A 12,020-nucleotide genomic window follows, 5' to 3' on the forward strand; every position below is an offset into this window, starting at 1 on the left:
ACAGGCTGTTTTGATTAAGTTGACTTTGTAGTATAGCTTGAAATCTGGTATTGTGATTCCTCCAACTTTGTTCTTCTTTGTCAAGATTGCTGGGGATTTTTTTGGTTCTATATAAATTTCTGTAGTATTTGCTCTAGATCTGTGAATTATGCCATTGGTATATTAATGGGGAGTGCATTGAATCTGTAGATTGCTTTGGGTAGTATGGACATTTTAATGATGTTGATTCTACCAATCTATGAACACAGTATGTTCTTCCATCTGTTTATGTCTTCCTCTATCTCTTTTTTCAACATCCTGTAGTTTTCTGAGTACAGATCTTTTACCTCCTTAGTTAAGTTTATTCCTAAGTATCTTAATTGATTACTTAAATTTTTAATATAACATTTCCTCCCTTTTATTTCATTCATTTATTTATTTTTCTTTTTAAAAACGAATATGTAGAAAAGAAACTAAAGAAAGTAGGATTCATGCTTGAAGTTTGTTCACCTTTACAGTCTATGAATATGGCCCAGGGGTTAATGAATTTCCGTCTGATAGTTAGGCAAACACTATCAATTTAGGTTCTTTCCACTCGAGTATCCATAATAATAAAAGTGTAATATGCTAATTAGACCAGACAGCCGAACGACCTTCCAAACGACTTTTCGGATGAAGCCTGGGCTGTGACGGCTGAGCCCTTGCGTGAATTTTGTGCATCGGGCCTCTAGTAGGTGATAAACGCCAGTCAATCGTTTAACATTTACTTTTAAATTATACAGCACCACAGCGTTTATAGACATTCTTATCCTTGAAGTGCTGCAATGTCAGTGGGTGCAGGATATTCCGTCTTTAGAACCATGGAATTTGAGGGTTTGATTTCTTTGAGGATATGTAGGGTTTGTGATGACATGTGAAGAAACTAATTGAGGAACTATACCCTATAGTATTATTCATATTTGTTGTTGTTTTTCTGTGTTATTGGTAGAACTGATCAATGTCTGAGAATGAATCCCTCCCAGTGAAAAGGCAACCATGATTCCCTATTTTTACTTCCTTGTTTTGAGCACTAGATGTCACACTAAGTAAAGTTTTAGAAGTTATTCTTCAAAGTGGGGTGTGGTGTACAGTGTAAAGCCTAGTTATGAAAGACCATCGCTTTATGTTTCTAGTAGAATGTAGTAAAGGTGTACTTTCACTAACAAGAGAATTCAGAAAAAAAGAACTATTCATCAGAATATATTATTGGAAGAACCTTAAATATGTGCAGCATAATTACAACTCAGTAAAACTCTGTGTGTGTGTGTGTGTGTGTGTGTGTGTGTGTGTGTGTGTGTAGTTGGAGTAGCAGCCTATTGTCATATCTGTTAAACAGACACCCCCCATTGAAATGCACATAAAAATGGTATTTCCTTCCAGAAACAAAGCGATTTTTCTAGAGACAGCCTATGCACACATATCTGTGATCATTTGTTTTCTGAGATGGTGAGAAGCTGTTCTTCTCTAGGAAGAGAATCAGACATGGTCCTGACCTGCAAAGGGTGGAAAAGGTGAAAGAGGAGATAATGACAGTGAGGTTTAATAACCCCCTACTGGTCTCAGGGAATGCGGTGGCATCATCTTTCTTACACAAAGAAGCTGTAACAGATGTGCCCCAGCCTTCTCAAACTCATTCATTCCTTGATTGTAGCTCTCAGAAATCTAGGTGAGAAGCATAGATTCCTATCTGCGTGTGCACGATTTCCTTTCTAACAATATGTATTTTTAAAAGATGGCAAGGAATATGGACTCCGTATGTAAACAAGTTAGATGGTTATGTTCTGTAACTTAAATGTGTTACTGAAATGCCAATAAGTTCCCATTGAAATGCTTGGGATTCATTGGAAGCTGGAGAGAATTAATTCAAGGCTTGGTTTTGGCAGTTACAGTGCATCTTTTCCCCCCTCAACGTAACTCAATAATGAATTTGAACTGCATGTAATGATCTACACATGAATATAGACACATATTTCTGCATGTAATTAGTGTTACAAACATTGTAGATAATATTTCAGGGTTTTCTAGATCATGTATAATGATAGGTGATTCCCACTGGGTATAATTAGTCCTCTGTCTGTTTGGTAAGTATCAGTGTCCTAATTATGTTCAGATAGCTCTGATGAAGTTACAACAAATACAATACTACTATTCGGGTTTGGGATTCAGCCTTGTCCTTCTCTTGGTCAGTAGGTGGATAATGGATCATTGTAATAGTGTCTTCTAAGACCAGGTGGTTCTTTTTGGCTCTAAGTCCTGGCATAAGTTGGGATCTTCCCTCCCCAGCCCCAACCCCTGCCCCCGTATATTAATACTGCTGCTGCCTTGGGTTTTAACAACCTGAGGTTGCCCTGATCCCCAGTGAAACCCATTTCTCCCAGAGTACTCGGGGGAGGTGAGTGCTGTGAGGATGGCAGCTCATGCTGTTTCTCCTTCAAGAACTAAACAGCCACTCAAGAGCGTCAGGAGATGTTTGTTGTTGTTGGATTTGGGACTCTGAGAAAAGCTATAGCTCATCAGGAGGGCCTCTAATGAGAAGCAGATAAAGCTGCAGACTAAAATGTAGAAAGGAATACAGGGTGTCCAAAAAAATGTACACATGTTATAAAGGCAGGGTTTATTAAAATATATTTCACTTTCAACATGTAATAGAATCTACAGCTATCAGCTGTTAAAGTCTGTATACATTTTTGGGGGGACACCCTATATTTATCAAGCCAAGGGGGGGAGAGAGAGAGAGAGAGAGAGAAAGAGAGAGAGAGAGAGAGTGTTGGGGGTGGGGTGGGGCATGAGAAGGTCAGCTCTGTATTTACCAAATAGTTACTGAATACCCACTGTGCTGGGTCCAGGAGAGAGAGGTTCTGTCCCTGCTCTGATGGAGTGAAGCCAGTGCCCTTTATCCTGGCTGACTGTTCTTATAGCTCGTGTTTAGACTTACTGTCAAGGCGACTGTCAGAGCGGTGAGTGCCCTTCCTGGTTTTCCCACTGACTTGCCTTTTGATTTTGACACATGGGCTCCAACCCTGCTCTCTCCATTCTAAAGGAATGACCAACACGTGGAAAGAGCATGTTAAAGCTCAACTGATTTCCATTCACCAAATAGCAGTGGAGCACCTGTCATGGGCTGGGCCTGCGAGGAATCAAATAATGAATCAAATACTGTTCACAGGTCATATCTTTGGTGTGGGATGCCAGGTTGCTGGTTAGACAGTGTGTGAAGCCACGTGGAATAATAAAGCATCTGGGAGCGCTTCACATCTGTCTCTCTTATCTGCTCCTCTCAATAACCCAATGAAGAAACTGAGTCACTGAGAGATTAGGAAACTTCTCAAGGTCACCCCCAGGCAGTGAAGCTGAGCTGGAACTGGCACCTACATCTGAGTGATTGCAAAGCCTATGTTATCCACCACCCTGCTTACAACCACTCTGGGAGATGAGCTCTAGAATTGGAGGATTTCTCTTGTAGCCATGAACCATACCTTCATTTCCCGGTAGGTCACGGATTGACGGCGGTCAAGGAAAAAGCAGGGGCCCTACGGATTCATAGTGTAAATTCTGGCTCTTCTGAAGGGGCCCAACCTGACACCGAAAATGGCGTCCCTCCAGGTGAGTGAGGTATTAATCTGGGGGCTTCTTGGACATGGGCTGTATTACACTTGGTGCACAAATAAGATTTCAGATCAGTGAAATGAACTGTGAAACAATCTTTTCTCTCTTTAGCCGCAGAGGCGGCCCCAGATCAGAGCCCCGAGGAAGGCCCACCCACTTCTCCGTCGTCAGGGTCCCGGGGCATGCTGTCAGCCATCACCAATGTGGTTCAAAACACAGTGAGTCCTTCGCTGCTTCCTCTGTTTTCCCTGGAGTCTCCCGGCGCCTTCCTTTGATATCCCTATTTACCAGTGACCTAAATACATCAGAGCAAAAAAGGCCTTGCTCACAACTTTGGATGCCGGTTTTGTTATGTTTTCCCCTACAGAGTAGGCGTAAACCTTGGAACCAAAATAATAAGGGCAAAACGAAATGCATTTTCTGTTTAAAAGAGAGGAGCTGTTTAAAAGGCACATTTCTCAGTCTGATGCGATGGCTCCAGCTGCTGCAAGGACAGCGTCTGGCTGCGGGGAGAGAGGGCTCATCTCAGAGCTGGGACAGCTGTTTTCCCTCAACGCTCTGTGCCTCTCAACCTTCCATTTGAAATATCATAAAGTCACTTAAATAAAAACAAATTCTGGTAAAGAGTCAGGAACAACATCCCCAAGATGTTCCTAAAGCGCTTCCAGACAACTAAGACCCACATTCTTCCCCCATTCCCACCTCCCAATTTCCACTCTCCCTTCCTCCAATAACTCAAAGTCTGTCCCCCCACTCACACCCCTGGCTGAGGGGAGGGGGCCGCCTACCCCTTAAAGAAACTTGTTATTGGCAACAAAACAGATGACTAATGAAAAAGGCGGGAGGTACCCCAACTGAGGTCACACTGTTCAGAACGCCATGCAACTTAAAACGTATGAATTATTTGTCACTGGAATTTTCCATTTAATATTTTTGAGCTGCCATTGAACGTGGGTAACTGAAACCACAGGTTGGGAGGTCACCATGTTCTCTTTTCCCAAGTTCCGGACACCCCCACCAGGGCTGCCCTTATTCAAAGTCTCTACGACCTTCCTCCTCTCGTTTTATTCTCTACCTTAGTAACCCCCCATAGAATGTTAGAAGGAAATACATCAAATATACAGAAGTACGAATGGCCAATATCCCAGCCCTCCTGAAGTATGTGTATTTTAAGATTTGGTTTATAGTGTGATTATTGATTTGCACCCAAACCTGGAAACAAGTCTAAATGTCCAGGATAGAAATGATGGATAAAGCATATTAACTCAGTGAAATAGAATATTGTTATTGAAGTGATAATTATGAAGATTTGGAAATGCATGCAGGAAATCTATACTAATAAATTAGACCTCGAGACCTTCTGGACGTCTTTCTGAACAAAGTCATGGTGGCAGGACTGAAGCAGAGGAGGTTAGGGGCTATCAGGCCAGGAGGGGAGAAGACCAGCAGGCAGAGTGGTTAGGGGCAATCAGGCAGGCAGGCAGGTGAGTGGTTAGGAGCCATCGGTCCCAGCTTGTGAGAGGGATGTCCCCCAAGGGGTCCCAGATTGGAGAGGGTGCAGGCTGGGCTGAGGGACACCCCGCCCCCCCACATGAATTTTGTGCACTGGGCCACTAGTAATGTAATAATAAAATAAAATGTATATAACTTTAGGTAAGGTGGGAAAAACACAGGTATATGCATATTGTAATTGCAGTTGTGCAGTCGGAGGGTATGTGCAGAAGTTGCAAAGACTTTAAGCAGTTCTGTTTATATGAACAGTTTATGTGAGAAAGATATTGTTTTCATCTTTTTTTAAGGAAAACAGTGACTGACAAAGGGATTCACAAGAGGATAACTGTATAACAGAACAGTGTCTAAAGCCAGTAGTATATGGAAATCAGCCTGTCTTAGTTCATGAATATACTAATCGGAGGCAGTTATTACTCGTCTCTAAAAGTGTGGAGGAGCCATCTGAAACAGCCTAAGGCTTCTACACTCCAGGGCCCTCGATTAAAGAATTCCCTAAACTGCCAAGAGCATTTGACATTTCAGTAGATTGCTCCACATAACTCAGTTACTTGGCTTAAAATTTTTTCAAAGTAGCAATCGGGTCACCTATTAATTTTATGTCCTGGATACATATCTATTCATACACTCAGAGCTGGTCAAAGTAACCCCAAATATGTTTTGTTTTTTCCTAACCGTCCTTTTAAAATAACATTGCATGTCCTACAAATTAAATGACATATGCTCTTCCAAGGGAAAGCAAATCAGATTAAGTGGATAATAAATCTCCTGATGAAAAAAATTATGACGTCATATTGATATCAATATTTGAAGACAGAGTCCTCTGGGAGCTGCTGACTGCCGCGAAGCAGCAAAATGTAAAAATCGAATCTCATGCAATCCCCTTCCCCACATCTGCAGGGTAAAAGCGTGTTAACAGGTGGGCTTGATGCTCTGGAGTTCATCGGCAAGAAAACCATGAATGTCCTCGCAGAAAGTGACCCAGGCTTTAAGCGGACCAAGACACTCATGGAAAGAACCGTTTCGTTATCTCAGGTGGGATTATGGTTTTTTGCAAGTTTTTCTTTCAGTCAATAAAACAAGGGGTAGTAGAGGCCTGGAACTGTGGAGCCATGGAGGTGGTCATGAGTGCTGATCCTGGGTGCAGTGCGCAGGCCTATCCAGATTTCCTGAAGGGCTGAATGTGGGGTGTGAGATAGAGGGAGGAGGCAAGGATGGCTCTGAGGTGTTGGCCTGAGCAGTTGGAAGGATGATGCTGCCATTAGCTGAGGGAAGTCTGCTAGGGTTTCCTTAACCCACAGTCAATGGCTGAAAATCAGAAGTGTTCACCCATACACGACCTGCATGCCTCACGGTTCTCTCCCAGGGGAACTCTCTGGGGAACATTCATCGGACCTCACGCCAGAATCACTCCTTGCTTTTTAAACCCATCGCCTTTCTAGAGGGAAAATAGAACCAGCATCCTGGGTAAAGCTAGGTCTTCTTAAGGCAACTTGAATTCCACTCTTCATTTTTTGGAGTGAATTCAAATTATTCCAGGATGATGCTTTCCCTTTACCTTCCATCTCAGCCCTTTCTTCTCTACTCCCAAGTACAAAGTCAGAGATGGAAGTTGGTGTAGAGAAAGGAAGCGATTTCAATGTCAACTGGTTATTTTGTTTGACCACCAACAACCCAGTGAGGTCAGTGGGGAGGGCTGTGTGTGTCACCTGCCACCTTGATTGGCTCCGACTCCTGGTGACTGAGTCATGTCCACAGTGTCCTGTCCTCCTGCTCAGCTCCTGTAGACTCAGGCCTGTGGCTTCTTGCATGAAGCCAGTCCTTCTCCTGTTCAGCCTTCCTCTTTTCCTGCTGCCTTCTATTTTCCCAGCATGACTGTCTTTTCCAAACCCCCACCTTGTCATGAAATGCCCAAAGGACAGCTTCAGTGTTGACGTTTTTCCCTCCAGGGAGGTTCAGGCTCAATTTGCTCTGGGACACACTTGTTCATCTTCCTGAGGGCCCATCCGCAGAGCTCTCCTCCAACACCATATTTCAAAGGAGTGTTTTTTTTTTTTTTCTATCCACCTTCTTCACTGGGTTTTACTGTGTTAAAAATTGCCAGTGGTTTGATGGGGTTGTTTTGAAAACGTTAAAATTCAGAGCTTGTACTTATTAGTTAGAGAGTCTGTCTGCAGCCCTGTGGGTTTGCAGCCAATAACATCCAGACCCAAACGGAGGAAGTGGCTGATTGTTTTATTGACACACAATAAAAACAAAATCTATTCGCCTGTGATCTTCCCTTAGTGACCTTATGGTGGCCAGTGTCTTTATGGTGCTCCTCACAGATAGTAAAGAACCCTATCAACTTAATGCCCCAGTAAATTTGGTGAGGAATCGAATAAATGAGGTATAAAATCAAAGAAAGCAAGTGCAGGAAACTGGGAGTGACTGGTGGACTTGTGTTCCTTTCATTGTCCTTTTATTTAAATCAACAGAAAACATACCTTGAGAAAAATTATCAATGAGGAGAGGAACTCAGTTCACAGTCATACTTCTCATGAACTGCCAAGCAAACATTCTTATTTACATTCAGGATCTAGTAAGGAATATATTACGAATTTATATTTTATTCATTTTGTGTGTTTTAATAACCACACATACACAAATTTTTAAATGATGTGACTCAGATAAAATCAGGTCAGTTAGTTTCTGCTTTGAAGTCTGCCTAAGTGCAGCCAGCGCAGTTAATCCTGTCACAATAGATTAAACTTTTCTAGTGCACATACATTTGCTCATTATAAAAAAATTTGACTTTGTAGAGAATTTAATCACACACAGAAAATACTTCTGTGGAAACCACTGTTGAGCTTCTGTTATACTTCTTTCCAGTTCTATACCAGGGCATAGAATTTTTGCTTTGATTTGTTGTGTACATAATGAACATGTAAAATTCAAAGTGGACGACTGTGTAAAAATTTTCAGTAGGATCCATCAAAACCATCATCTTTTTTTTAGAAATTCCAAAGTGACTAAAACCTACTCTTACAAATACAGAGTCAGCTCTCATCGCCCCCTATGTCTTATGCAGGAAATGGGGCTTCCGGGCACACAGTGAGTATACGAATATTGTGGCACACAGTGAGTATACGAATATTGCTTATTTCTGCAGATGTTAAGGGAGGCCAAAGAGAAGGAGAAGCAGAGACTGGCGCAGCAGGTCACGGCCGAGAGGACTGCACACTACGGGATGCTGTTTGATGAATACCAAGGTTTGTCACACCTGGAAGCTCTGGAAATTCTATCCAATGAAAGTGAAAGCAAGGTATGTCTGCAGAGACTGTTTTAAATGACATATTCATCCATGTGTTTTCTTAAATAGGAAAGAAACTGGAAAATCTGCCACTAAAACACCTCCTTATTATAGTGCCGAGGTCACAAATGCTGTACAGCCTCGGACCGCCCCATGCTCCATGTTATTCCCGCTCCGTCCTCCGCATCCCCAGGAGGCCAGCACAGTGAGAGTCAGCACTAGCCAGACCTAATGGTGCAAAGGCTGCTCAGAAGCTTGGCTGTCAGGCTCCGGGCCCTGCACCTCTCTTTGCTGACATAGTACCCAGATCAAAGATGCCCTACGAAGCCCCGTCTTCATTCCCACCCAGTGAAAACAAAGCAGCTGATGCTGGTTCCAGGCTGTGGAGTTTTAATATGTTTAGTTTTATGGCTTAGATGTTTAATCACCCATTTGTTAGATTGCCTGGGCTACAATGGGCAGGATTATCTTATTGGTGGTTACAGTTGTATTTGGGGATGCTCCTGAGAAGCCACCCAGCAGCCCTGCATGTCCACATTCCCCGCTGTGATCCCAGGAAATAAAGCATCGCCCTAGCCAGTTTGGCTCAGTGGATAGAGTGCTGGTCAAGGGCATGTACCTTGGTTGCAGGTTTGGTCCCCGGCCTTGGTTGAGGTGTGTGCAAGAGGCGACCAATCAATGTGTTTCTCTCACATCCATGTTTTCTCTGCCTCTCCCACCCCCTTCCACTGTTTCTAAAAGTCAATGGAAAAATAGCTAGGGTGAGGATTAACAAAAACTTGAAGAGCAAAAATCAGCAGGGTGTAGTGATTTCTTTTCTAAAGGATCTAAATGGTGTGTATATGTGTGTCTTTAGTTAGCAAACACTTATACTGGCACCTATACAGTCACCATTCTAAGCACTTCATTTTATTTATTTTTTATTAAATTTATTGGGGTGACATTGGTTAATAGGATCATATAGGCTTCAAGTGTATATTTCTATGATACGAGATCTGTATATTGTACTGTGTGCAGATCAACCAAAATCAATCATCTCCCGTCAAAACTGTTAACTCATTTAACTGTATGTATGGCTCTGTTGTGTGAATGTCAGGGTGACCGTATTCACGGGTACTTTTCCAGTGGAGACCATAGGGCAGTGCCCTTTGGACCTCCCATGAGGAGCTATGGGCTACGGGAGCCGTGGGCCATTCACTGGGAGAGGCAGGTGCTCAGACAGGAAGCTGAACTTGGAGGTGAGCCTCCGAATGGAGAAGAGGCCTTGTCATTTCATGTTTGGACTTTGAGGAGATTGAGACATTCTTCCTACCTAGTCAGGGGAAGATGACATCTGCCACATAGCAGGCAACCAAGGACCAAACAAGATGGAAACACACACATCCCCACTCCTCACCCACAAGATTATTGAGTTACAAGTTACTACCTTTGTTTATTTCCTTTTCAGTTACCCATCAGTGACAGTCTTCTGGTTAAACTGTTAACAGACCATTTTTGTAAAAAAGCAAAATCATGAGATATAAAATGAACATGAATTAAATCATTTCTTTATCTCATTAATTACATGAAGAAACCAAACAACTATTATAATTCAGTCAAAAGGAAAAGCCAAAGAAGCACAAAAGTATCTGGAGTGAAACAGTTTTGAAATGAATGTGCAAATGGACACAAACCTGGTTTTTGCAGAGGAGGTTTTCCCTCCTCTGGGCAAAATTCACTCACATATCTGTAGTCAAGAATTATTTTTGTGCTTCAAACAGCTCTCTACAATTTAGAGAGTTATAAAATGACTCCCATAGAGCAGAATCCGATGATCTGGGAAGGGGTGCGTTAAAGAATGAAGCACAAAGTTTCCCCTACAAAGCTGTTTGGGGTCAGATATTACGTGATCAGATATGACTCAGTAGCTGTATGGTTGGGACCTGTCTTATCTCAGTCTCCTTATCTCTGAAATGGGAATGGGAATGAAAACCTACTTCATAGGGTTATTAAAATAATTGAGCTAATCCATGTGAAGTTAGCCACAGCATGCCTTATACATAATAAGCACTCAGTAAATGTCAGCTGCTGTTTTATTGTATACATATATGTGTATAGCTATATATAATGTTGATGACATTTTCTTTTTATATGAATTCTTATGTTACGTATTTGTTGTTAATACTAAAAACATTACCGGGGAGCATGACCCCTTGGAGCTGTCATGGTGGTAGCTGGAGAGAGTTCACTCTGGCTGGTTCCATCGCAGGTCTCAGCCGTGAAACAGCCGCAGGTCCCAGGTCCCTAGAAAAGCACCCCGAAGGAGTGTCGTTGCTAGGAGGAGGGTGAGGTCCCTGGAGGGAGGCATTGCTCTCTGTTTGCAAACGGCTCCCTCAAACTCAGCTTTCCTTCCCCAACCTGGAGATTTTTGTAGTTTTCATAGTAAGAAATGTAGACCTTTTTTTTTCTTGGCTTAGTGATGTTACCTACTGGGTGCTGTAATAAACAGTCCTAAAATGTTATGGGTCGAACCCATTAGGCATTATCCTCCCTCCTGTAACAGTCCCAGGTAGGGGTGCCTGATCAACGGGCAGCTTTCCTGCATGTAAGGGATCCAGGAGCCAGGCTCTGCCCATCTTGTGCCTCCACTAGACCCATCCTAATGCTCACAGGCCTCTGGCAAGAACACAGATGGAGACCTACGCTGGGACTGTCAACTTGAACAAATAAAAATACAGGATGACTAGTTACATTTTAACTTTAGACAAGCAATGAATACTTTTTTTTAAGCATAAATATGTCCGGTGCAATATTTGGGACATAACATTTGTACTACAAAAATATTCATTGTTTATCCAGAATTCAAATTTAACTAACTCGCCCATATTTTATCTGGCAACCCTACGCATACCAAATATTTAAGAGCAAAAGCACTTTTGGAAACAGACTGCTGAAGAAAATATATTCTGCCATCCTACCCTTGACAAATATACTTTCTAATGACCTGGAAGGCCAGATTCCCATTTAGACTTCTCAGACTCCTCCAGTTTCCACACCACCCTCCTGTCTGCTCTCCTCCCTTTATCTCCAGTTGTCTCCCACCTCAGAGAGCCTCACATGCACATGTAATGATGACTTAGTTCCAGTTCCACCACACCCTGCGAACAGCCACCTCCTTGTCATCCCGTGGGCCCAGAAGTGCACTCTCCAGTAGCCGGTCCCACTGTAAGGAGCACCGCCTGGGGAAGAGGTCCCTACAGGCCATGGAAGGGAACCTGGAGAGCCCCCTCGAGGAGGGCGGTCCAGCAGGGGGAGTACGGGCTCTGGGCAGCCTATCCTTTTGCCCTCCGGACTCCCACAAAGTGTGTCCAATCCTAAAGTATTGGCTTTTACCATCATCTAGTGTCTTCTCAATCCCACCAGCATAAGGAAAGAGAGTGTAGAGGGGACACTCCCATTTTTTAAAAGCTTTGACCCAGAACTGATTTCTGTCTCCTCTGCTAACATTCCATTGGCTAAACTGAGACAAGGCATAAGGAAATATAAAGACTATCTACCAGATTGGTTCTAGGGTGGCAGTGGGCATGGCAATGTGGTATAATCTATAAATCTTCAG

General features: G+C 42.9%; 1 protein-coding gene across 1 annotated transcript in view; it reads left to right on the forward strand.

The window, feature by feature from the left end:
• FAM114A1 (family with sequence similarity 114 member A1) overlaps nt 1–12,020 on the forward strand; it is a 51,431-nt gene that overhangs the window by 18,250 nt on the left and 21,161 nt on the right. The window contains exons 3-6 of the mRNA XM_006759284.2: nt 3,511–3,621; nt 3,736–3,842; nt 6,034–6,168; nt 8,285–8,437. Coding sequence (XP_006759347.1) covers nt 3,511–3,621; nt 3,736–3,842; nt 6,034–6,168; nt 8,285–8,437 — 506 coding nt within the window. The remainder of the gene's footprint in view (nt 1–3,510; nt 3,622–3,735; nt 3,843–6,033; nt 6,169–8,284; nt 8,438–12,020) is intronic.

Source organism: Myotis davidii, unplaced genomic scaffold, assembly GCF_000327345.1.
Source record: "Myotis davidii unplaced genomic scaffold, ASM32734v1 scaffold235, whole genome shotgun sequence".
Lineage (NCBI taxonomy): Eukaryota > Metazoa > Chordata > Mammalia > Chiroptera > Vespertilionidae > Myotis > Myotis davidii.